The sequence below is a fragment of the Calonectris borealis genome, chromosome 15 (genome assembly GCF_964195595.1).
Source record: "Calonectris borealis chromosome 15, bCalBor7.hap1.2, whole genome shotgun sequence".
Taxonomy (NCBI): domain Eukaryota; kingdom Metazoa; phylum Chordata; class Aves; order Procellariiformes; family Procellariidae; genus Calonectris; species Calonectris borealis.
The window spans coordinates 6,522,709-6,550,624 of record NC_134326.1 but is presented as its reverse complement, the minus strand read 5'-3'; the positions used below and the strand labels follow the sequence as shown (position 1 = coordinate 6,550,624).

The 27,916-nt window shown below is 40.3% G+C and overlaps 1 protein-coding gene across 4 annotated transcripts; it reads right to left on the bottom strand.

Moving 5' to 3' along the window:
• Nucleotides 1-63: 63 nt before the first annotated feature.
• PANK3 (pantothenate kinase 3) lies at nucleotides 64-26,380 on the bottom strand. 4 transcript variants are annotated; one of them, XM_075164103.1, is made up of 7 exons: nucleotides 25,966-26,380; nucleotides 15,986-16,338; nucleotides 13,897-14,150; nucleotides 13,076-13,252; nucleotides 11,262-11,385; nucleotides 7,978-8,103; nucleotides 64-6,572 (listed from the first exon to the last, which is right to left on the bottom strand). In XM_075164103.1, the coding sequence occupies exons 1-7, from the start codon at nucleotides 25,991-25,993 to the stop codon at nucleotides 6,522-6,524; spliced, it is 1,113 nt and encodes a 370-aa protein (XP_075020204.1). In that variant the 5' UTR covers nucleotides 25,994-26,380; the 3' UTR covers nucleotides 64-6,521. The 4 variants fall into 4 exon arrangements, with proteins under 4 accessions (XP_075020204.1, XP_075020205.1, XP_075020206.1 ...); XM_075164104.1 differs by lacking the exon at nucleotides 25,966-26,380 and adding an exon at nucleotides 18,175-18,413; XM_075164105.1 differs by lacking the exon at nucleotides 25,966-26,380 and having other exon boundaries at nucleotides 15,982-16,146.
• Nucleotides 26,381-27,916: the final 1,536 nt, after the last annotated feature.

Here is a 27,916-nt window from a genome sequence, read left to right as displayed (position 1 = left end):
CTAAAGGTAAAAACCACACCCAGAAATCCCTCCCCCAAGCCCCACAAATGTAGGCAAACAATGAACAATCTCAAATTATTTATTAGGAAAAGACAAAGTACTGTTTCAACATTCATACAGAACAAATGGTAATAAAACCAGGAAAATAAACTGTAAAAAGTAGGCCCATCACAGAGGAGTTGGGTTATGACAAAGTAAATGAAATCCAAACTTCATTCATGCAAACAAGCAGTAAAGAATTATTTACAGTTTTGATGGGATGAATTACAGCGTTGGCCATATTTGGGCCCCAATCAAATTACTCGGTGACATATTAAAGGGATCTAATCTGTACATTCAGTAACGAGAATCTATAAAAAGAAAAATAATTTAAACAATTTACAAGAGCTGTATTACAGATGGCATAAAGGCATCATTTACAAGAGCTGTATTAACAGGTGACACAAAGGTATTAATCAGTAATTTATGAATAAAAATTTGTAGCACATATTTTTACATCACATCTTCAGTGTCTGAACAGTAAACAAGAAAGTGGAGACATAACATGAGTGCAATGTAATAGAATAAGGCAACTTAACCAAATGGCTCTTCAGAGAACTTCCATCCTACACGGTTTACAATTTATAAATTTGCCTGTCCGTTTTGCTAACTAACTAAAACAAATATTTGAAGACAGCAATTGGTGATTAGAAGGCCTGCACATGACGAGACAGTAGAGGGAAAATTAAACACTCGTTTATTAAAATGCCAAAACTCAGAAATTAAAAAAGTGCAATTATCAAAAGCCCTCTATATCCTATCTCTATAACATCAACACACTAATTTTCATGTTCTAGATGTCGTAATTTAATATGTCTCAAAATACTAATCCACTAGTCTTATAATTAAATTCTTTTGTAATGCACAATCTGAAACTAATATACCTCCTCCCAAAGCTTGTATTTACAATGCTCTTAAATTGATGCTAGAAGAATTGTGAAATGCTAGCAATTTATAGCAAAGATTAGCAACTGATAGACCATATTCCAGTTCATTTTATAGGCAAGACTAATTAACACATTTAGCTTTTAAAATTATTTTAAATGGGTATTTTTGCATTTTCAACAACTTCCCCAAATGCTTACAGAAATGGCGATTTTCTTGAGGTTTCAGCAGAGAACAAATGCCAATCGTGTTCTACTTTATACTATTTGTTTAAACAGCTACAAAGTCTAAACAAGATGAAGGGCAACACTGAAATCCAGCAATGAAAAGTCATCCCTATCATAATGCACAACGGGAATGTTACGGGCCTTACAGAAGCAGCACAGGAAGCCAAACCTGCCAATGACTTGCCACATTAACAAACACAGCCCACATACTCTAAAAAAAAAACCAAAAGGGAAACTTGAAATAAGGCCAAAAAATATTTGCAAATGATAAATTTTAAGTCTGTCAAAAGGACCAGGCCATAAATATTTTATTTACAATATCTATTTAGAATCTTTATTTTCAACAAATGATTTAGCACCAGCAGGAATATGGAAAGTAGCATTACTGTGTTCCCCAGGCAGAAGACCTCGAGGCCAAATCTTGCTCATTCGGTAAAACAGTCCCCGTTTAAAAGAATCATCTACTCAAGTAACTAAAGTGAGCAGGATTTGGCACTCAGTTATGCAAACCTAGACTGCTCAAACATAGTCCATTAGCACATTAATAATTTCAAATATATTACAGCATCTTTTGAGATATTTTCAGAAAGTATGTTTTTAAGAATACTTAATATGCTTTACGTGTGTGAAGTAAACAAAACTAATAAAACAGGCTGCTTTGCAGACTTCTTTGAAAATTAAAGCATTAGTAATTTTATCACAGATGACAGAATACTGGCGATGTACTTTGGAATGTATCAGTAAAACTTAAAGAATGTAAGCAGGGAATTATCCCTCTGTACTGTGATAAAGTTTTTTTTATCTCCCATGGTCATGTCTGAGGACTAATTCACCCATTTTATCCAGAACGATTGTTAAGTCTGCCCCCTCTCAGTGTGCGTTAACAGGAAATAGAAAAATTAATACAACCAAACCAGTAACTGTATGCGTCAAGCGTGTTCCTCTCTCTGCACTGTGACCTACATGTCTTGGTCAAATACTTCTAACCTGACCCACAGGTTAGATTTTTGTTCATTTTTTAACCTAAGCAAAGCTCTATTACATATGACATGTTTTTTAAGCCTACATAATTCAAAAAAAGGGATGTAGAAAGCACTGTCGCTAGGAAAACACTAATCTCTTTATGTGTGCAAATGGACTCAGGATAAAAAGCTGACCACAACTAGCTCAACAGAACCACACTGATTTTCATCTCTGTTCTGAACGCAGCTAAACTGTTTCCTCAGGAATAGAGCCATCTAGTAATCAGAATGTGAATAGTGAAAGTGGTATTTAAAAATAGGTTGAATGTAAATTTAGGCATTAACATAAGTTAATGACTGAATGCATAAGACACCATCTAGTCTTCAAGAAGCACATATTTGCTCTAGATAAAAGACAGTTTAATTAGTTCCAAATGTTAAAATCCCACTGTTATTCTGAAACATTCAGAAATGAGAAGTTATTGCAACTTATCTGGAAGTAAGTATTTCCTGAAGACCTATACTGGACAGAGACAAAGAGTTAGTATTACAACCCTTAAAGGCAATATAATCACCTTGCACCAACAACTCAAACGCAAGTAGGAATCTCACAGTACTACTGCAGGAATATTTAATCCGTTATGAGAAGCCAGAACTGAACTTTTGTTCTTAATATACAGGCTGAGAGTAAGTGGGACAGCATGGTCTCATATTCTTTCCATGCTGTAACTCTCGAATTATGAATGGAGGTGTTGGTAGAATCACACAGGTGCTTGCAGAACACTAGAGAGAGAGGGAGGGAAAGATCTTCAAAAGGCAGGTCAGACACCTGAAGACCCTTTGAAAATCTGGACCAAACTGTAAGACAACGAAAGTGTATCAGAGCTGCTTCTCTCTGAACTGTTAATTTTATTGAGGCTTTACTAAAAGAATGAAGAAGTGTTTATACTTAAACCTTTGCTAGCTTCAGTAAAGAACGTTGAGGGTGTGTTCATTCCAGCTTGCTAAATATTCAAAATGTACTGTAGAAGTTCCCTTCTCATTCAAACTGCAGTTATCCTAGTAGAACTAGAAAGGTGAAAGTGGTTAAGTTTAATAGCCACACCAACTTGGAATAGCTTCATCTAAAAATGAACTTCTTTGGCCAGAAAGAATCTGTACTTATCTGACTAAAACCTTGTATGATTTTTAGGACGATACTTCTACAATAAAACTGTGTATAATACTTAAAAAGACCAAGCTGGAGGGATGAGACCAAGAAAAGGAAAAGCATTACCCCAAAGTAAGGGCTACAGGGACAGGAAGCCAGGAACCTGATGCAGTTTTCCTGGCATCTCTAGCTACACTGGATTGAAGAGATCATCTCCATAGCCAATAAAATTATCTGCCATTTCTCTGGCAAGCAACACTGGTTAGGAAACCTCCTGGGTAAAGTCCCAGTACCAGCAAAATTGGCATTACATGAAAAAATTAAAAGGCACTCACATGGCTAATTGAGCTGAAAACGATTACACATTCAAAATGAGCTTTACATTTTACTTTAGAAGAAGTATCACACAACTTTCCTCTAGAGAAGTGGTTCCACTTGAGTAGACAACAGTAGCCCTGAGAAAACCCCAAATTTTCTCTACTGTAGTACATCACATTGAATCAATTCACTCTAAAGCCAGTTCAACCAGTTAGCTTTGAGGAAAAAAAATGGCAAGGGTGAAAGTAAAAACAGAGAAGATCAGGAAAAAGCAAGTTACTTCAGTGATTTGTATAAAAGAAACAAGCCTTTTCAAGGCCTGTTTAGAAGATAATTTAGATAAAAAATTATTTAGAAGGTTAATTTAGACGAAAAGGCTTATCTTGCAATTATTTGTGATGCTTAGCATTTTTACTGGTGGTAGAGTTAATCGTTGGAGACTCTAGTAACAAGTTCTAAATTGAGAGACCAAAGATGTGGCTTAAATACAGGACCCCTGGGCTTTACAGTAGGGCTTGAAAACTTCTCTGGTTGCTCTTGTAATGAAGTAACACTTGTGCTGATAAAACTAGCATAAGGAAGCCAATTTTTTTAGAAGCTCACGGGAAGTAAAATAGAGGTAGGGCATACTTTTTGATTCTCACAGTAGTTTCTATACAGTACAGCTATTCAAGAATTACTCCATTAATTTATTCTGTAACCCTGTACAACTTATTTTAAAAATGTATCTTAGGTCATGTCAACTTCAAATGGTTTAAATTAACCGTGGTCATTAGGTAATCATCTTCTACATGTGCTTCTGGTTAAATATACAAGTAACTTCAACTACTGCTTCACGAGCAGCTCTCTTTCATTATCACAAAATGAGAAGTGAAGTAGCAATAAATATGGTCTAAAGGAACTGTTTCTAATCAAGCTCTAGTATGTGTCTTAAAGAACTTCACTTTGCAAGTAAAATACGCAGTTAGTTTGCAAAATTTTCAGGAGGCTGTCAAAACATTCAGAAAATTAAGTTTTTACAAGGTTTTATAACCAAATAAAGGTTACTTTCTATAGTCAATCGTAACTTAAAAGGAACAGTATACAGCATTTATAAAGACATTCTATAAAACCCATATTCACTTATTTTCTGAAGTGCTCTGATTTAGCATTACATCAGTTGAACTGTGAGTGTAATTTTTGTTTGTTTTAAGTCTAAAATGAAACATCAAAGCAAGCACAATGGAAATGTAGTATGAGTACCAGGAAAAGCAACAATAAATGGAACTGCATTTGCGATTGGCATTGGGCTTAATGAACTGGCTACTCTAAGTTACTCCTAAAGGACCACAGAATTTTTTTTTAAAAAATCATACGATGTTAGTATGGGGCTTTGAATTTTAAGAAAAGAAAGAGAAGACTGATAATAGCACATCGAGGTTTCTAACACTCTAACTAGGTGGATGTGTCTGTGAATACAATACAGCCATGCTGTGGAATACTCGAGCAGTCAGTTTTAAAAATACCTTAAACCCCAAGATATGAATGTGTTCTAGTCTGGTTGCTCCTCATGCACTTATAGGAAATATTTAACATTAAAATGGTATCATAAAATTGGGTAGCTCTTTAGACCACAAAGAGTCATACAGCTAATGACTGTATAATATTCTTACAAGTTAAAGATCTCACGTCCTGGCTTCAGGACTAAACTTATTACAATAATCACAACTGTAAATTTTAAAAGTATACAGAAAAACCCAAAGATCAGTTCCAGAGTATGGATTTTATCCCAAGGCCACAATTTGATAAATGGTTCCATATTGCAAGTGCACTAACTATTGGTCCGTTTGGTGCTGCAATACAAACTCTAATGCTGTCCTCAACTTTCAAAAACAAACTTCCAAATCCAAAAGCAAGCTAACAACCTTTCATTTTCAACATCTAATTAGATTCTGATCAACTCTTATAAAATTAAGGCGAAATCACATTTTCAAATTAGTAGGAGGGGGCAGAAATTTTCCAAACCTTCACAGAAATAAGCCAAAGCATCAGAATTATGAGGTCTATTTTATAAGGATTCTCTCAGGCTTTGTGGTACCTTTACAAATAATGATGCATGATGTCAGAATTCGTAAGAGACACCAAAAAAAACCAGAAGGCATTTTGAAAGTCATGTCTTCAAAAAAAAAACAACCCCAACCCCCAAAACCTGCCTTCATTAATCATTAAATTCTTTTCCAAATCCAACCAAAGACAGAGGGGATCTTCCCAAAATACCAGCTGCATCTTCAAATAAATGAAGAGGCAAAGTGAGTATCTTCACAAAACCTTCAAAACACCAGCTGTTTAATCTGCTGCTTTGGCTGATTTTTTGTGTTTCTATTCTTCCCACTGGAAATTAAAGCATTAATATTATTTCCATTACACATGAAAATAAAATAATTACTATTCTCACTGTGGGAAGCAATTGGCTACAGTTCCCTCACCTTGTAGATAGTACCTTACTGTTTTTAAAGTTGTTTTCTGTAAGTACACATGGGAAATTGTGCTCACAATATAGTATAACTAATGAAAATAATTTTTAATTCATCAATTATATACAAAACTGATAGGCCTAAAGCCTCAGGAGTAAACTTGCAATATTTTCACACTTAGCACTTAAAGGTTTGGCATTCCTTCTTCTGGAAGCTTGTTTTCAGAGGATGTATTGCATATTAAAAGTTCAATACTGGCTACATGTACCTAAGAACATAAACGATATCCCCAAACAGTTCACTTTTCAATGCCCAACAGAGCGAAAACCCCTTCCTTATAATGGCAATATTCAGTAGCTAATCACTTCTTAAAAAACAGTTACAGAAAATCTGCTATTTTCTTCTCCCCTCCCCAGATTTAGTTCCCATTGCCATAAATAAGCGTCATTCAGGTGGAAAATAGTTCAGTGTAGTGACATCTGGCATCTCAACTGAAATTTGGCAGCCCAAGAAGAGCACCAACAGCTCCAAAGTATCCCTGTTCAAAACAAACAAAAAAATATTTCAGGTTCAAGTAGGGTATTAAATTCTGCACTAATCACATTTCAATGACAACAAAGCATCTGGTGGACCAATGCTACAGAAAGAACACCATACACTTTTAATATATAATCTTTCATAACTATTTTTTAAAGCTTTGTGAAACAAACTTTTTATCCTTCTTATCTAGCTTAACTTAAGGAGATTTCACCCCAAGCCTCCCCATACGCTGCAGGACTTCTACGACATGTATCAGTGACTCCTAAAGCACGGAAATCAGGTTTGGTTTGTTTTTCCTAGAGGAGCTGTGTATTTTGGTTGCCAAAGGATTTTCAATATCCGTAACAACACTATTCCTAAGGTACAAGTAAAAAATTTCTTAAACTAACTGCACCTCACATTTTTAAAGAATTATGTCCAACCTTCAACACCATTTTTTGGACTGTATACTTACCTGCACACAAAGAACCACATTCTCCTGTTGGATTACTTTTCCCCTCTGGGGAAGCAAGATGTTCCCCCTCCCTATAACTATGAAACATAGAACTGTTTGGAATTTACACTTGACCAAATGCAAGAATTTAAAATTTATCCAAGAAAAATGTGAAGGGGGTAGAACTAACAAGGAACCATTCTGCTATTACTGCAGACACTAGCACCAAGACAGACTACTGTCAGTCTCAGGATAAGCAATAAAGGAAAAAAGTTGTGAGAATCAACTGAAGGGGAAGAGATGTAATGCTGTAATATTTGCAGACCAACAAATTGAGGACAAAAATTGCCAGCCCACTGCCAAGAAGCTACAAGTCTCCCAACTGCTGCACCTGTAATTAATACCGCTTGCCTATATTTTAACCCAAACAGGTCAACTCTCTCAGCTTTACATACTGATCTAGATTGCAGAAGCTGCCCAAAAGCAGGTTAGTCTCAGGGCATAAAATCCCTACGACAATTTCAAGGCCTATCTGTGGTGGTATGAAAACAGTCCTTGTTAAAAGCAGTCTCGAGTTTCAGGATGTTGCTCAAGCTCAGTTGAGAACAATACAGGTATTTCAAAGGCCCATGCTTTAGATCTCTCTGTGATCTTTTGAAATGCAATATTTACTATTGTTTCCACCCAAACCCAAGCAAAGACTGTTGAACCTTAGCGCAGAGCTTAACATTTTCTTGTCCCTCTCCAAAGATCTATAGCGTGAACTGAGATACCCCGAAGTGACTGAAGCACTTCCCTGGCAGAGAGTGCTGTCCCCAGAGAACCAATACAGTATGACAAACATCCTCTTATTTCCAATGCTTACTGAGTACTTGGTGTCTCAGGATACCATACATATGAGAGGTACTCAATACATGCGTTTTTGATCTATGATAAAACAATACATGCAGATAAATGAACCACAGCATACCTCATGTTCTAGGAACAAGGCCTTCAGCTGGCCTTTTGACCAGTAATCCAGTGCATATGCAAGAAGTTTCATTGACAAAGTATTCACACGTAAAAAATTGCCAACAAACACAACTCTGTTTATTTTCTAAAAAGAAGAGAAAAACAGCAAAGGATTAAGTCTTTTCACTGTTTAACACAGCTTTGAAAAATTAAGCTATGAAAGAAGACTGTCTCGAGCAAGAAAAAAAAACCAAACCAAAACCAAAAACCAAACAACCCACAATTAAAACATGGTTCCAAAATTTAAAACACAGCATACTTGAGGAAGAATAAAAACCGTGCAACCCTCAAGAATTAAAGGACTTAATTGACAGACAAGTAGCATTTGTGTTTCAAATTAAGTGAGCATTTTCAGTAATTAAGCCAAAGAACAGCTCCAGCTAAGAGAAATTAAATGAAAAATACTTGTATTTGGTAGAGAAGACTCAATGCCTTCATAGCCCTGTACAATGCTGCTTGATCCATATGCAACAAGGCAGCACTGTAAAGAAGCCGAAGACAGTAAGACATAACAGATGTTCCTTTCATCTTGAGACCTCAACACACCTCAGCATAACATTAGACTAAGACTGAAATACTAGAAGTGAGCTGTGAATTTTAATCAAGTGTAAAAAAGTGAAAATCGTTTAATTTTCCCCATTCACTGAAATAAATCCAACATTAAGTGGAAGCACCATTAAACACTGGTTTAATGATATGAGAGCAAGAACCAAAGAAAATTTAATTGTGTTAGTGCTTAATATACTGCTTAAATAAGCGCTTAATTATGTTAGATGAATGCTCATATCCAAGTTGTTACAAAATCTAGTACGACAATTCAACCTGTAGTCAAATGACTAACATACAACTGTTTTTCACCATCTTGATTCGTTCACAGTGAAGACAAAGTAAACACACTGTTAAGGCATCCAAACATAATTCTGCTCTATAGCAGGAAACTGAAATAATTACTTTATCTTTATACATCAGTTCAAGATATTAGTTTGTGTATCCCTATTAACTATTTCTTATGATTTGTAGTTCTGTGACACAGTTGGAATTAGACCAAAAAAACTGGGAATAAAGTTAATTTGTGCAGTTTATGAGTTCTGATTTGTACTCATTTACCCCTACCCTTAAATATAAATTGCATACATTTGCCTCAGACCCAGACTATTAGTATGTACTTTCAACTTCACTCTTATTTTAACTCTTTTGTTATCAAGCTTTGCCATAAAGCAAAGCCAAAATCAACTTAATACCCACAAAATTAACTTTCTTCTCCGAGACGGACATGAGAGAAAGACAGAGAAAGAAACTGAGGGAGAACTTGCAGTATTAAAACCAGAAAAATATATTAGTCTGGCTCCTAAGCAAAAGGAGGGTTACTGCAGCTAACAAGGTTATTGATATTTCTGAGACTATCACATTCATAGATTTTAAGCAGAGCTCTAAATACAGTTACCCTTAGTCTTCTCTAAGCAAGCTGTTACTAAACCTCACTTTATCCAAAGTTTCTTGATAATGAATGAGGAAATCCCTGGTGCTCAGACACCCATATCTTCTATGTCTAAATTCAGTATTCTTCCACAGGTTCTTGACTGTCCATGCTAACCATACTGAAACTGAACGCATACTGGTTCTGTTTAGCAGAGCTTTGAGAAATAGAAGATAGCAGGAAACTGTCTCTGTATCAACCAGTAAGAAAACAGGTATCAAAACAATTTCAAGTCTCAAGAGTTGGTAAAAATTAAAAATAATGCTTAACTAGAAGCAAGGCTTTCTACGAGCTTTAATCAGAGAATAATTTCAGCTTGAAGAAACTGCTGGAGGCCATCAGGTCCTATGCACTGCTCAAAGCAGGTCTTTCAGCAATTTCAACATTTAAGTTGCTCAAGTCACATACTTTGAAACTCTCCAAGGACACAGAGTCCACAGTCTCTCTCTAAATCCATGTTTTAGGGCTTAACCACTCTCGTTGTGAGCATCTTTTTTCCTTTATACCAATCAGAATTCCCTTTGCTACAAGTTGCACCCATTGCTTCCCATCCTTCTGCTGTGCATGGCTGTACCTGGCAGCGTCTTCCCTCTCTAGATAGTGACAACCATTCCAGGCTTCAGCTGCTTCTTCAGGCTTAACCCGGATCCCTCAGTGTCTGCTCATACGTTAGGTGCTCCAGGGCAGGGCCCTGTCTCAGTAACCTGTCCGTTAGACTTGTTCTAGTTTGTCAGTGCTTCTCTTTTGGTGATGGTGGTGGTTGGGGAGGAGGGGGAAAGAGGTCATGCCCAGCGTATCACCTCCTCTCACCTGCTGGCTATGCCCTTGCTAATACATCTCAGTACAAGGTCAGCCTTCACCACTGCACACGTACACTGCTGATTCCTGTTCAGTTCAACTTGTCTGCCAGCATCCTCCTCTCTTCTGCAATGCTACTCCCTAGCCAGTCTGTATCCCACCTTTTGCTTTTGCCGTGAGGATGCTATCCTGGAAGATCGATGAGCTACTCTGGGCTGCTTATGTCATTGGGACAACCTCCCACAAGATCTTACTTCCTAAATCCCCCCAAACCAGAATCCTGTTCTACTCAAGTCCATCTAGAGTCTCCATTCTGCTACTTGCCTTCTTCACTCTCCTCAGGATCTTAAACTCTACTGTTTCAAGGCTGTCACTGAAATCCCTGACCAGTTCTTCACTCATGAACAGCAGGTCCAGCACCATGTTTGCCTAGTCAGCCTGCCTGCACTTGTGTCAGAGAATTGTCCCCAGCACACTGAGAAGTATGGATTGCTTGTGATCTGCCATGTTACCCTTCCAATAGAGGTTGAGATAGTCCCTCATGAGAACCAGGACTTACAGGTCCTCTTGCATCCCATGCTGCATGTGTTTGTGTACAGAGACTTAAGTTGGGCCCACAATCATCCTGTTTTCACAAGCAGACTTCAAGTCCTTTCATCACAACATCCTGTGCTCCCCCGCTCCCTCACTTATCTGCAGGCTTCAGGCTCCATTCCCTAACAAAGCTAGTTTGAAGCCCTCCTCATCGGCTTACCTTCCCCATTGGCAAAGACATCCTTGTCCCACTTCTCCAAAGACAGTCAAAATATTCTGAACCAATTCCTAATTCTTTAATACTACATGAATTTCTTCGTTTCATTTGAGAATGTACTAAAAGGTTTAAAATGATACATCATTTTAGCGATCATTTAATCTGAAACCAAATAATAGACCTATAGATAGATCATTTCCTTGTCAGAAGTTTTTACCTCATTTACTGCACACATCCGGGCAATAGACCCAATGTTATTGGTGATGGTGACCAATATGGCTCTTGCAAGATCTTCTTTACTAACAGACTCTCTCTTCTCTTTGTAGATCATATTCCCAAAACTAGAACAAGAAAAATCTCCATTAAGTACAAAGTGATTCATGTGCATTTGAAGTAATTTCAGAATGTAATTTTTATGCTATAACAGAACTTAAGACTCATGTTTGTTCTTAAGAAGCTCCTTTTTTAAGTCTGTATTAAATACAGCAATTTGACAACTGACACTACAACGTATGTATTTATTCCTTCACAGGAAACAGTCAATCTTGTTACAATAATGACCCCCAACAAAATACTTTTGTTTAGATTGTTGACTTCCATGAAGAAGCATCTACAGCAAAAAGTAGTCTTATTCTTAGGCAAGGGTACTCTGCAAATCTAGTCACTGTAAATTAAGTCAATGCTTAAGTCTGACTGGTGAATCCTCCAACTCCTCATGCTTGCTTTCTCACAATACCTATCCAGTCCTCTATTCTCAAAGTAGAAGTAAACCAGAGATGAGTTGAATGGTTTTATGATGGAACAATCCTCTGAAACAGAAAATAAACAGCTGACAGACTGCAATTTAGATGGTATAAATGAAGAGTGCTGGATTAGAAGGGCATTTCCATTACCATACACAGTAGATAATTTCTTATGAATTATAAAAAAAGAAAAAACACAACAAGAATATGCATGATATTTTACCACTAAGGACTCTGTGCCATATCTAAGTCAGTTCGGAAAGCCAGAATCCTGATTATTCTAAAACTCAAATAGTCATTAAAGATCCTAAGGGTCTTAAAAAGTAAATGAGAGCAAAAAGTACCTATATAAAGAGCGAGTTAAGATGTATTGACTAAAAGTGTAAAGTTTGCACGTATTAAAACCTCTCAGCATATGCTCTCTCAAGAGGCTTGGCCTCAGCTGGCTGGAGAGGGAGAAGAATTAAGTTACCGTGAATTAAGACCTCTTACTACTGAATAAGAGCAAAGATTTAATGAACTCTCTTATGTACGTATTAGTTTCACTCCCAAAGTTTATTCTTCTTACATTTCTTAAGGATAGAGAAGCTGTAACATCATGAATAATCTTCTCCAATGGAAATAAAACTTGCAGCTATGACAAAAATCCTCTGTCATTGGCAATAAAATACATTTATTCTCATGATGCAAACTGTTTATGTTCAACAGCCTTCATAAGTGAGAAAAGTGGTTAAAACATTATACCAGGTGACTATACTGACAACTGTATATCAAAAAGAGCAGTGTCTTTCAAAAAAATGAAGAGATACTACTGTAAGAGCAACACAAATGCCGTTTTCCTCTCACCTTCCCTCTGGACAACAGCCCTACTAAAAGATTCTAGGAAGTCAAAAAGTAATTGGCTTTGTTTTTCCTCTGTACTCTGTTCTTGTCACTCCTGTGATCACCTCACGTTCTCTCTGACTCATGTAACGCTGTATATGGGAAGTCAAAAAGTAATTGGCTTTGTTTTTCCTCTGTACTTTGTTCTTGCCACTCCTGTGATCACCTCACGTTCTCTCTGACTCATGTAACGCTGTATATGACATACCACGTGAGGTTTCTTCATGCAGTTGCATGTAGCTTTAAATCTTCAGGAAAACTGAGTATATATACTTTTAGGATAAAAACATAACTTGACTACAATACAAGTTTGCAAAAAGCAGTTTTCTCTGTATTAATAGTTTAAGTATTGTTTTTGAAGCCCCCCAAACCAGCAAAAGAACCAACAAAAAGATCTCTTGCTTACCTGGATGCTACAGCCCATCCTGGCAAGCCAAATCTTTCATAATCTCCTCCATAAATATCTCGAACCAGTTTGTCAGCGTGTGTGCTGTCTCCTTTGGATGCCATTTCCAGAGCTTCTTCAAAACTTTCACAGCCCGTCAACAAACTGCATAAACCAAGAAAGGTCCCTCCACCTAGACTAAGAAGAAAGAAAACTAGTTGCTTTTAAATAGTATTTCCTCACATCAAAGATTCTTATGTCTGACTAGCAAAATAAACAAATAAAGCCCTTCAACTTAGATACCAAGCTGTCTGCTTTCTTGCTCAAGGTTCACTACACAAAAAGCTGTCAATCAATTTAACATTTATATAAGTCACTTACAAGAAGCTAACCATACAGTAAGAGCTAACAAGTAGTTATAAACTCTCAAAATGTAAGCTTGAAGACTTAATCACAGACAAACTCCCTGAATACCCACATCATGCCACTGACTCTGATCCTTGATCATTTACTGTAAAACATGTGCGGACATATTTATTCTTATGGAGCAAGAGAAACACACTGGACAAATTATCAAAACTTAAGACAAAACCTACAAAATCTCACTGCGGAGCACTCCTAGCACTCATCGATTGACAAATAAGATACTAGCTAAATCTTCTCAATAACAGAACTATGGGAATGGGCTTCAATGAATGCAGCTGTAAATTAAAGATAAAATACTCTTCCATACTACAGTGAGGGAAGGGATAGGTGAGGGGAGTCAGGGAGAGGAACCACTTTGAAAACAGAAGGCTCATTGTTCCGTAGAGTAACAACCCCAACTTAGGTTTTTAAGTTACCTTGTTCCAGTTACTCTTTTATAGTTGTCTTTGGAATGGACTGATAAAATACTGACTCCTGAACCAATGTTAACAACCAACAATGGGTATGGATCATCCAGGTTAAAAGGCATCTTTTGGCATCTCTCAGGATCTGAGGCATTTTCAAAATAATAGCACTCTGCCTGGCCATTGAAGCTGACAGAGTCTATATACAATAAGCCTTTGACAAGGCAGTCAAGCTCATCCAGTTTGTGCAGCTGGAGGTTTCCAATCTGTGTTAAAAAGAAAAAAGACAGCGTCAACATGTTCTAACATTGCTTAAACATGCTACAAATTTGGAAACTAGTACTAGAAGCTACCTCAGGCAACTAATTCACGAACTTCAATCCCACTATAAAGCCAACAAAGAATTCGGAGGTAAATTCTGAATACATCGATTAGCAAATGACTCTGACTATAAATCTAGACCTCAGACTTGAATCCAGAACACACAAGCAGTATAAATATCTGCTTTGGTAAGCCTAAAGATAACTTTTGAGATACTCAGACATTAATCCATTGAAAAATTAGCAAGATTTTTCATCAATCTAAATCAAAAAAAGGTCACCAAATACCCTAGAGTCCCCATTGAGTGTCATCTTGGTGAAACTCGCATGTCTGCACATATTTTCAAGGTCTATGGGTTTCCTCCCCCATCTTAGACGTCAAACAGTCATTTCTAAGATGTCAGCAGATAAAAACCTAAGATAAAAACCTCAATGGCATTGTACTAACTATCCTTGCAACTTTATTAACACTGCAAAGATCACAAGAAAACCACAGGTCAGAAATTCTACAGGACTTTAGGCTCGTTACAGTTCTTCCTCAGTTTTGCAGATGACATTTAAGCTACCATTCTCTCATAAAGCAGAAATACAATTTAACAGGTGCTGTGGATTCCAGGAAGGCTGTAATTTCACACCATACTTAACACAATTTAACTCGGGGCTTTCACAAAAAGAGTGATCATGTTCTCTCCCTCACCACAGCAGGGAGTTCCAACAGTTAGAGAATCCAATTAGGCAGCTAATCCAAGAAAAACCACTCAAAGTCTATCTCTGAATCAGCTCACATTTAGAAAGCAGCCTGCAGTTAGATTACAAAGTTGCACAATCAGACGGGATTGCACACTGCCGACTGACATCAGTACCGGATCACAGCACTGCCCGTCCCCTCCTCTTCCCCCAGGTCCCTTCAGCTTTTCTTGCCACGGCACAACTGTGAAGCTTCACTGTGGAGCAGATCAGGGAATTGTTCCAACATAAAATATTTATGTGGGGGTTTAGATCATTAATTAGTTCTGCTGTACAAATTGCGACCCTACCCCACAAACAGTTGTACCAGCTCAACGGAAGACTGGCACAGGAATGGAAATGAAGCAGATTTTTGAAACCAAACATTTTGTGCTATTGAAAGTCGTCTTGTCTCTAGAAACACAAGAGGTCTGCAGCCACTTTAAAACTAGGACATGTGCACACTGGATACTGTGATAAGATTCTCAGTTAGTAACAACTATCTCTGGATAGAAACTGCACCTAAACAAATTATCAATTTTGATCGTCAAGGGAAGAGTCAAAACACCTCAGAAAAATCCCAAACGGCTCTGCAGTTGAAAAAAGACCATCTTTCAGACATGTGTTTTGTCACAGATCTCTAAACAATGCACTGCACTAAATTAATGAGGATAATCCCACGCACAAACATTGAAAACCTATCATCAAAGACTGCTTAGGAAAGAAAATCCAAAGTGACTCAAGCACCTCAGCAGTTTAAGCACATTCCCCCTCAGAGAAAACACAGATTAGAAAATTGTTGACTTCCACAAAGGTGTCCTGCATTTCACTGCATTAATGGAAGGTTCTAATTAGCTGTTATCATTAGATCTTCATGTTTATTGTGATGATGTCAGAAAGCATATTTCTAGATTATCATACTTAAGACTGAAAAACAAATGCATAATTAATAATCTTTGAGCATTCCACAGTTTTTCAAAATACTGCTTATTTTAACCCATCATCAGCAACGCTTTTAGCATCAGCTTCAGTACGAGGAAAGATAGGCTACCTACTGTGCGAAAGTCTTCTTCAAACTTGTAAGCGCCACCGCCAGTGGCACAGAGCACCGTATGTAGTGTTGAAAAGTTTTTATTTCTTCCCATTTGGATAAAAGTAGGCAAATCATGAGTTGGGAACCGAATAAAGTGCAAGTTTCCTCTTCGCGCAAAAATCGTTAAGTCTTTCAGCTCAAGGTGGACATCTCGAATGCCAGTGGATCCGTAGGCTACGTTGGAAGTCAGATATTTGCGGATGCTCTTCAAGCTCTCAACTTCCTCCTGCTCCTCCTCGGCAGTGATATCAATAGGTTCAAAATATGCAAGTTTCACCAAAGTTCCCCCAATGTCCATGCCAAACCATGGAAAAGCTGTGAAGATAAAAGAATTGATCGATTAGCTTTGTTAAAGAGCAAAAGCAATACACGTAACTTAAGACTAAACCAACGCTATGCTTTTCAACAAGGAAGACGTTAACAAAAATCCTCACAGGAACAGAGAATTAGTACTCACTGCCATTGCATGATCTTAAATATCCCTCTGGCCACAGGTAAAAATGGAAAAATCAGCAACTCTATTTACACATTTAAATGCTGTCACATCGGCTTAGAAAGCCCAACTAAAAACTCCCCAAACCATATTATATCTTTCATACCAACTCATAAACAAGATTCAACAACTATTTTTTTTTTTGAGAACAAGGGATTAAAATAACCTTCCCTCCTAAAATAATAGTTTTGACATAGTTTAGCAGAAAGACTGCAATGCATACTTGTGAGAAAGTAGGTTACACATTATGGCTGACAGCAGCAGGACAGGTATTCCTCCTCTAACGTTATCTTTTGCTCACATAACGTGTTTCATTTGAGAGGGAAGCATTAATTTATTTGCATGTATTGTTAAAAATTGACACAGTTAAGATGCCCAATTTATGGAGCTGAACAGAGCTGTTCATATATCCCTTGAAGTTACAAAGGTCTAACAAAAAGTACTATTAAGAAGTACGTGCAAGATAGAAAATTAATATTACTGAATCTAGGTTCCAATTTTTCCTTTTTTGTATCTTGGATAGGAAGGGGGAACTTCTGTACTACAAAACAACAATACTACAACACAAATATTTTGTCTTTGTCACTTTTGTGGGATGACTGCAATTCCTATCACGGATTCTATGGTTTACGTCATCTAGGACCATGATTTGAATATGCCCGTATCAACAAATCTTCCTAACCATGTGTGGTAAAACAGATACTCAGCAACCCTACAACAAAGACAACATCTTCATCTGAGAGTTTCCCCACTGTCACCTCCCAGAAACAGCATTTAAAACTTAATTTGTAAGTTTAAGAAAGATCCTGAACATCCAGCTGGTAAGCTGGTATTTTTATTTTCTAATTGACACTATCACTTGCTGGGTTATTTTTGGTTTTTTGGGGGTTTTTTTTTTTTTTTTTTGTTTAATATTCTGTAGAGTTCCAATTTATTTCTTCAGATGCAATTCATATATCATAGAAGCACTGAAACTCAGGAACAAAACCAAAACGATGTTAACATGTTCATCATGAGTAAGATGTAATTATGTTGGATTTACATTACCAGCAGGGATCTATCCTTAAGAAGAATGGCCTACCAAAATATTTGAATGTATTTAGTCAAGGCTGGCTGCATGCCAGTTCATTTATAACATGAGTGCAAAAGTTAAAAAAGAAAAGAAACTTAAAAGTTGCCTCAACTTTCAGGAATGGATATCCAGAGGATACTATCAGGTATTAACAAAAAAGACTGAGTCAGTAACCTTACTCATCTTGGAAAAAAAAATTTAAATACAAGGATAAATTCTGTGAGTAAAATCTAGCTCCAAGTGGGAATAAAGAAGTTCTATAAACCTGATATCTGTTCTATAAAGCCAAGATCTAAGCATAAGACTACGCATAAAGTCACATATGAATTGACTTTACAACTGCATACCCGACTTCTTTGCACTGTGACTCCAGACATAAGAAAATTTGCTATCTTAATGACAATTAACTGTCGATTTATTAAGCGATCTCACTAAGTTTCAGTCTTTCATCATAAACAATGTCACAAGACCAAAACCGAAGAAGGGAAGTTGATTCACCCAGCACACCAGAAAGTGCCTGTAGGAGTCAATCCAACCCATTCAGAATTTAACTAGGACACAGCAAGCCAAGTACTACCTAAAATACTTGGGATTCTTCCCGTTCAGTGGGCCTACTGAGTAACGAGGATCTAGTCTTCCACAAGAAGAAAGAGAGGGAAACAGCTGAGAGTTCAAGCGATGAGCTTAAGGAAGATTTGGTGGGAGTCGTGCCTGTTTGTCAGAAGATCCACCGCATTCCACGTTAAATGATTCGAAAGGCTTTTGCAAATACAGCATTAGTCACATCTCAAAGTCTTAAGGTTTATGAATCTTGTATACCAAGTAAAAAACAAGAACAGTTGAACTGTAAGGAAGTTTATTCCATAATTCAAATGAGAACATTTTATGCTGAAAAATGGGATCATGCTGTACAGTATCAGTTTTCTGGGTTAACTGAGTGATCTTAACAGCAATTTAAAGATTTTGAGACTGAAGAAATAGGTCAGTTTTCACCTCTGCGACAAACCCCAAGAAGTTTCACATTTTTCTGTGGAAAATTTGTCAAGATTTGGCTGGTAAGTACATTGCTCAAGTTTCATTTGCACGGTGGAGGAGTTCTAACAAGCAACTGGGCCCACGTACTGTTAACTTACTCCTTATACCAGCAACCCAGAAAAAGATATTACACAAGAATCCTTGTGTATGTAAGCCACTCTTGATTGATTTATATACAGGTCTAGCCAGGAAAATTAAAGCCATTTTGCTTTCCAAACACAGAAGGAGATACACAGACACATATATGGCAAGCGCACAATCAGTTGAACTGTTGCTGTGATTTTGGGACTGCAAGGATACAAGATTCATCCATGCTTGAGCTACCTTTAAATATTAGAAATACACTGGTTCTACAGAGTTAGAACGTAATTGTACGTGGACACAATACGGAAACCTTGTGAACTCTCCTTCTATTGCTGCAGCCTTCAAATCAGTTTGCTTTGGGTGGGTCTTGGCTCAGGATCCACCCTATCTGGATGCAGGGGGAACGGAGAAAACAGGAACCCATGTGAAAACACCAGTTCCTCTTCCAATTACTCAAAAGGTGATTTCCTTTGCAGGGTTCAAATAAGGCCACAGAGAGATTCAGGATGAAGGTCTACTCAGAAAACATACTATGGAGAGCATGCTCGAGTTTCCCACAAGATTTCCCCTCCATAGGGCAGCCAGGCTAATCGTGGCAATGGCTGAGGAGGACACATCTACTTCAAGTCATGCCACACATACAAGGAACCTGTGCATTACTTTATACTACATATATAAGCACTCTGCTTAAGGTGATCTTGCTACTCTTTGAGGCATGTTTGAAGCACAAGCGTTTTCACTTTTACGTATTGTATCTGCAGCATATGTACCAGCATCTGTAGCTGGATGCTCTCTCAAATCCATGAAAACTTTAATTCTGAGGCAGTCTTCTATTTGAAAGCTGTCTTGGAACAAGATAAAAATAGCATGGCGTATACCTTGGGCTGAGGATACATAAATGATTCTGTAAAAAGTATTTTTATAGTCATATCTGTGGGTCATGCTTCTTTGAGCGAGAGATTTAGGAGCAGAATGATGGCAGCACAATCTTTTGAAAAAAAAAATTCCCAGACATCAGCTTGATCCTTATGGCAGTCATAGTTAAAGAAACGTGCCTGGATGAGATGAATACCAATTGCACAACCTTTGTTCAAAGCTTATAGGTCTGCAGATACCAGGTTTGAGGACTTGCGCAACTGTAACCATCATTCCGCAGCTTCAATTCATAAGGAGAGTCAATGCACCTGCATTAAAACTGGGCTTTTTCTGCAGCTCTGTGGGGATTTGGTCATTAACAGATTTTTCTCAGCTTTTCCTCTTTATAACTGTTCTTATTCCTAGGAAGGCTCTACAAAAAGCGATGTACAGCTCAGAAGTATTCCTTGCTGAGAATTTAACTGCTATTCACGGAACAAACCCAGTGCCCTGTCTTTTCAAAATTCAGCTCTTCTCTGCAGAGGTGAGCTGCAATTTGAAAAAGAAAAGCAGGGATCGAGCTTTTTACTCAACAAGCCCAACTTCCTTAAAACTGCTTCAAAAACATGCATTCTGCTTTTAGGAAGTCAAGCCAGGCTCTATTTAAGAATACATAAAATACATATTTTTACTATCTGAGAAGAGACAAACATGCAAAGTAGAACACAAACTAGGAAGTCAAAACCCATATGGTTTAATGTGATACTTCACACCAAACTGAACTGTCTCCAACGGGACAGCGAGAGGAGTATCACAATATCCAACCTCCTTAATTCCAAACCCAGATTTTCTTTCACGCCCCAGCTCTGTCAGGAGCAACTGTGGTCCCTATGTAGACACGCGACCAGGGACCTTTGCTGTAAAGCAACAGATTGTTCCATACATGCCATGAAGATAGCTTTGATCTCTCAAACCTCTCAGAGTGCCTATAACCTGCTCAGAGTTAAAAAAAAAAAAGATGTTTAAGAGGATTCCCTAGATCTACTTCCTGAAATGTAGAAAACCACTTCCTGCATGGGAAGAGTGCAGTCACAAGGTGCTGTGGTCAAGTAATGATGCAGCAGTTCTGCCTAGTAAGAAAACCCAAGCTGATAGCTGTTGGTTGTTTTTTAAATTATTCTTTAAAGCTACACAGGGAGGCCTCATTCTCTTGTGTTTGCACTCCTCAAGTTCTTGGTGTACATAGTTTCTGGCAGCAATCTTAAGGTTACTTATATCTTATCATGTAAGGTCTTTATATGCCAAAAGGAAATAACTACAGTAAAAAATCCTTCTCATGCCAATACAAGCACAAAGGTTGAAGTGTTTTCCTTTTCTATGGGTTCTGCTTCAGCAGCGCAGAGGACCTTCGAAGTTCCCCACACAGACCACATACTAGTATTTTGACTTTGTACATCCGTTTTGGATCCAAAGCTGCAGGAAGTACACACTGAAAGACTTAACTACTTCCCCCTTATTCAGTCACACATAAGATTCTTCGGTTTAACGCTCTATTTGTATTTAGCTGTTAAAGACTGAGAAACAGATTACTGGTAAACTCTTTCCTACGAATGTAACGACACATTTGAAACACAAACACCTTTAAAATACTTCCTTCTCCCTGTAAGATAAAATAACAGTCTGGGTCAACCCTACATTAAATTAACAAGAACCAACCTTTGAAGAAGAATAGCTACCTCCTAATTTAAGTGGGGGGTGGGGAAAAAAACCACCTCACAGTTGTCAGTGAGAGCAGAGAACAGGTTACCAGATTTTGTCATCTTTGTAAGAAAGCTTTCGTATTATTAAGATGCAAGACTGTTGCACTTCAAGTACAAATGTGGCTTGGATAACAACTGCCAAAACGCGCTGCAGTTCATGGTTCTATATTGGCTTAAAATACGAGAAAGGAAAATGATCATGAAATCACATGAAAACTTAAGTTTACTTCTGCCAGCACTGCAACAGTTCTTTATGAAAGTATGCAGTATTATCAGTTCTGATGCACAAAACTGATCTTCTAATTCAGCTCAGTACGTAGCCTTTGATAACAAAACTAACCTTGATCCCATTCTTATCCGATTAGGGTTAAACAAGTTAACTATATAAAAGTTATATTGAACTATTACACAGTTAGTGTTTATAAACACAGAAACTTAAACTAAACATATCTTGCAGTTTCTCCAAATGCATTTTCTTCTATGTACACATACACATTCATATGCTTCCAGTATTTCCCTAAAACATCTGCATACAGATGTAAAGCAGAGTAAAAGTTAATGGTAAACTCTAACACCTATATCAGCTAGCAGTCTAAGGTAGCTAACATGCGCAATGGGACAAGTTAAGAGAAAACACATCAAAGGTTGTTGAACTGCTAAATCAAGTGGGACTCACCTGATGGTTAGGCAGAAAAGTGCCTTTGCTGTACCTATGTTATATGGATGTGTGCCTATGGGCCTCTACAGAGCAAAACTGCACATCAAGTGTCCTTAGCCCTTGAGACACCGGAGAATTTCTCTGCTTACCTAGTTTTGTAACAGGTTTTTGGTTCAAATATCCCAAGTCCACCTCAAAATAGATTTGGGCTGGATAGAATTAACACTCAAATTAAATGTATCTGACATACACATCCTCCCATTTCCCTCATGGGAAAACTTCTCCATCAAACTCTAAACTCACCACGCTTCCACACTCAGCCACCTCTAATCACGCTACAGCAAGGCCACGTTTACCAGTGGGAGGACAGGTGGTAATCGGCAATTACTGTAACTGCTCTTCATTAGGTTTATCACATCTACAAGTGCATACCATGTAAAGCTAATACAAGATGAAATATTGCTGCTTTCATCTTCTCCCTCCTTGCTCATTCTGTTAATTTTGTTGACATTTCAGCAGCAATCTCTTTGGGGATAGGTATTTTTATTATAGTGAGATACAGCATGCACAGGCATAATCTAACACTTACAGATGCAAACACAGTATAAACTGTGCCTGGCAGTTAACCCATTATTAGAAACACATTTTTCAACTGCAGTGAAATGAGAGCCTGTAACATCAGCTATGGGCTAATAATCAGCTTTGAAGGACTAATAAGAAAATGCTAGGATACCACAAGACTAAGCAGCAAGTTCTATGAACAGAAAAATCCATTTAAAAAAGATTCTCCAGCAACCTAAATGGATTTTTCATCAATTTTACTACACAAATCCTGCATGGAATCACTGTGTCCACAATGACTACATGTGTCCCTAGAAGCACATTAGAGAAAATAAACTTAAGATTTTCATCTTTTCTTTATATTGATGCAGCATTTTGCCAATCTCTACTATGTACTTTCCTACATTAATGTGTCTCAATTCGCCTCAAAGGAAATGCAAGCATTTGTTCTCAAGCTATTTTTAATAAACAATTAAAAGAAACATACACTGCGTATTAAATATTAGAAGCCTTCCTTCAGCGGTCCATTACACTCCAGAGCCAAGGTGAAGGACTCCACGTCCCCTGAAGAGCACAGCATGCTGGCACTTTGCTCCTCTCGGGCACCTTGCCTTCCCCCGCCAACATGAAGAGCTCTCTGAATGAGTGGCTCCCCTCTTCCCTTTAGGCAGATCTCAAGCAGCAGCGGTTCTGCAAGACTCTGCTCTCACATGTATCATATCCACCCCCAAATAACCTTTAGAAGTTTCTCTTAGGAGAAGCAGCCATTCTTCCCCAGAGGCATTTCCTCAGAAGAGCTATCACGCAACTCCTGGTTGGAAGGGTCCTCTGGAGGTCATCTAGTTCAACCTCTCAGTCATACTAGCAGGAAAATCGCCAACACTAGATGAGGTCAACTACGGTCTTGTCCAGCCAAGACCTGAAGACCTGTGAAGTTTTTCAAGAATCCTCCAAGGATGGAGACCCCACAACCTCTCCAGCTTCCACTGCTAGCTTCCTACAAGGTCTTCCTAATTTGAATTTCTGCTATCTTCCTTTAAAATGCCTATCACCTCTCATCACCTGCAAAAGAAATTTAAATGGCCCTTTACTAGTCTCTTTCAAGACAGTCAATCTCAGAAGCCATGTTCCATAAATTCAGCTGCATTTCTCACTGTTTTTACAACAACAAAGTAGCAACAGCACTAGCCAGGTGAAGATTTGAAAGGGAGGATCGCACAAGCATGTCTAGGCAGTGTATCTGCATCAGAAATTCTGAACTTGCTAGGTGTCTCCATTTCACCCTCACCTCTCTTATGACAGACATGGCACTTAGTGCAACCATGCTTTCTTTCATGATGCTAAACATCACAGATAGAAGTACAGGTAGGCTAAAGCAATCTTCTCAATTCCACTTCGCAGGCTCTTAGAGCAGACTAACAACCTCTTGTTAAGTAATGATTAACCCTTTTTCCCCTGCATTAAATTTGGCTCCAACACAGACGATTAAATACTCACTTCGCCTAAGAAACGAATACCCATTCAGCAATTGTATTGAAAAGTGTCTACAGATGTCTTAGCCAAATAATTTGTAACTAGACAGTCTGAAAATGGTATTGTGAGCCTAACTCAGCTTACAGGTCATTTTGAGCATATAAGCCAAAGCGACAGCAGTATTTGGGCACCAAAGCCCCTGAACATCAATGGGCTTCTCCATCTTCAGCCTTTCGTGGATCTGCTCCTCTTCAAACATTCAACTGCTCTCCCACTTCAGTCAGCCCAACTAACCAGGACAGAGGTCTGCAGAATGAGTCTAAAGTTCATTGCCTAAGAAACTAGGTGCTATTATCTTTAAAAAAGCCACCAGCTTCAAAATATGTGGAAGAGTCAAGATGAAATAAACGACGTAGTTTGATACCGTATTCTTCCCCTCCACCACTTATGCAGTTCCAATTGTTTCTGATTCCCATCATAAAACCAACATCAAAGCTCAGGTTCAAGAACTGGAAGAGTGCTACTACAAATTTAGCATATTTAAGCAGTAAAAACTTCTTGATAACATTTGGCATTGTTATTAAAACATAAGGTTTAAATCCACCACTACAGAAAACAGTCTTTGAGGCACAGCAGAGACATTCCTAAAATTAGCAGGCTTCTGCAGTAGAAGCAGCCATGCTCTCACCATTTAAAATTACCAAACTACGATAATGTCTTACAGCCAACTACTGCTTCAGAGTCTTGATATCCTTCCTTAAATATTATACCAGGGAAAAAAATGCTGTCTGAACTGTACTCTTCATAAACACGATAACAAGTCAATTCAGCAATTTCCACACGCTGTCACTAATAAGAGGTGATGGCTAATTGTGTGCTACAAGATGCATATTTAAGGTTTCCTTAGCACACTACAAGAAACAAAGTATTTTCACAGCCAAACTCAATTCCATGTTTATAGCTATTTCTAGAGCTACACTAATACTTTCTGTGTTAAATACATGTTTGGTGATTTTCTTCTTGTTGGGCTACTCAAACAATGTATTTAAAATATACACTTTCAATATACTGTCTTAGTTGTATGCGCTTCATTAGACAGGCATGTCATATGACTGAGAATAACAGCAGGCCTAGCTCTTTGGACTAGCCATCTTTTCCATACAGTAACTCACCCTGAAAATAAGTTTTTAAGTATGATGACAAAGAAAAAAATAGCCTAACTCAGTGCAGTAATACCTGCATCCCTTACAGCTAAGGTACACCTGTGTAAGTTTGACAGGTGTGTTGACTTGCACAGCTGTTTATCTGTTACACTGGGAAAACACTGCTTGTATGTAGACTGACTTTACCCAGTCCAGTTCTCTCTTCCCACAAAAAAGTACTGGCAGTCTTAGGCATTTTGTTTCCATTCACCTGTGTGTGAATCATGTTTGCGCCCTCCAAAACAAATACGATAATCCAAAAGAATAAATAGTAAGAAATATTGTTACAGCTGCGCTTATTAAAGGGGGGCATTCGGCATACTTTAATGAAAGACTTGTACCCAAACATTAACAAATATTCTCTCTTTAAAAAAAAAAAATCAGAAGTTGATTAGCCCGTAAAAAACAAAACTGTAGCCACTGCAGCTGCCTGCGCAGGTGTTCAGTACACTGATCAAGTGCCATCTTCACTAAAAACAGCACCCATCCCCCCAAAACTGATTGTATTACCTTCTATTTAGAGAGAAGCCCTTCCCGCGCTAACACTGAAGATCACCTGAACCCTGAAACCTCACTTAAAAGGGACGCACAGCAGCGAGAGGAGTCTCGGCAGGCGGCTTCCAAATCCACAGACCCGAACAACCCGCCGAGTCCTCCCCCCAGGTCCCCGCGCCCCGCCACGGCGGGGATGCACGCCGCCTGCCCCCGGCCCGAGCGGCGGAACGCGCGGCGGCAGCCCCCGGCCTTACACGGCTTCTTGGCGTCCTTGATCTTCATGGTGCGGCGGCGGCGGCCCGGTCCGCCTGCCGGCTGGGGCGGGCGGGGCGCGGCGCCGCGCTCGGGGTGGGTGTCCTGCCCCTCGCCTGATGGGGCGGGAAGCGGCGGCAGCTCCTCGGGGCCGGCCCTCGGTCTCCTGATCCGCCGCCGGTGGGCGGCGGGCGCCCGCCTCCTCGGGAGCGGCGCTGGCAGCGCCCACCGCTACGCCCGGGGCCCGGGCAGGTGCTCGTCCAGCGGCGGCATCGGCTTTCGGGCTGGGGCGGGGAGACGAGGCCGGGAGGCGGCGCGGAGCGGCCCTCACGCCCGGCCCGGCGCGGCGGCTGCGTCCCGCTGCGAGCGGCCGAGCATCAGTCCTGGGGCCGCCGCGCCGCGGAGGGCAGCCCTTCCCGCCGCCTCGAGGCACGGCAGCGGCCGGGGAGAGCGGCCCGAGGCGGCCCCTGGGGGCGGAGGCGCGGGAGAGGCCCCGCTCGGGCGCGGCCCGGCGCGCAGGGGCTGCCCGCCGCCGCCGCCGCGACCCCTCTCGGTAGGAGGGCAGCCCCGGCCCCCTGCGGAGGCCCCGGCCGAGGCGGACGCGGCGGCCCGGCGCGGAACCCTCCGGCACAAGATGGCGGCCGGCACCGGGGAGCCGCGGCCGCGCCACACAATGGGGCCGAGGCAGCGCAGCGGCTCCTGCGCGCCCGCTCCGCCGCTGCCGCAGCGCTGCCCCCCGCCCCGTCACGGGGCGGCGCGAGGCGCGCCGGGAGCCGCAGTCCGGCCCGGCGCTCCCGCCGCGCTCTGCCTACAGCTCCCGGCGTGCCGCGCGGCGCCCCCCGCCCGCCGGTCACCCCACGGCCGCGCCGCCAATCGGGAGGCGCCACCGCCTGGTGGGGGGGCGGGGCCCGGGCGGTGCGCGCGGGCTGAGGGGAGCGGGAGCGGGGGCGGTGGGGGGGGTTCCTGTCAGCCCCGCGGCGGCCGCGGCGTCTCCGCTGCCTCTGGGCCGGGCCGGGCCAGGCCGCAGCCACCGGGCCACGGCGGTTGCGTTGGCCGTGTGGAAGCGGGACACGGCAGAGGGGATAGGGCAAGAGGGGCTTGCGCTGCCATGGCAGCTGCCGCCGTGGAACCGGGGTGTCGGGCCGCCCCAGGGTTCGCCCTCTGCGTGGCTCCGGAGGTATAAGTACTACAGGAAGGCTCTTTGTCGGTAAATAAAGAGGAAGCTGAAGTTTGTTTTTCATTTCCCCTGACTGTGCCCGGAAGGGCTCACGCAATTACACACCAGAAGCAGTGTAGGAAATTGCTCCTTTTATTTGCTGGTGCCTGGACTCCAGTGACTACACAAACAACTTCAGTCCTCGGGAAGTTTCTCCTCACGCAGTACAAGCGTAGGCCGATACTTGACGCCCCGTTACGAGGGTGGTGGAGGGTGTCCTGGCTGGAGGGAAGCCTGCTGACCGCGGCAGGACATGGCAAGGTCTCTGACCTACTGCTCCCAACCCCCGGTTTTCCAGCAAGAACTCATCATGAAGCAGCCAGCCATTTTTCCCCCCCTCTGTGATAAAGTGCCGTGTAATTCTAGATCAATTACTGTGGTCTAGGATGGATCTAAAAGCTATGGTCCAGAAGGAGGATTTGGGCATCAGCGTTGTCTTGGAAGCTGAAGTTTCCTGATGTGACTGGAGTTCTGCTTTGGCAAAAGTCTGTGTTGAAGCCACCCTTCACAAACCGAGGAAAGACTAAATCCTCAACCTCCTTGGGCAAGCGGTTCTACATGAACCTACTGTGTAAAAACAGGAACCACTGTCTTCTCATCCTCCATTCCCCCACTGCCCCTGAACACGTACCAAAAAACCTTTTACCCCATACCAAGCGACCTTTGCTTAGTCCTGGTCACTACCTTCAGGAGGGGATTTTGGATGTCGGATCCCAGAAGAGGACAGGGTTCGCTTA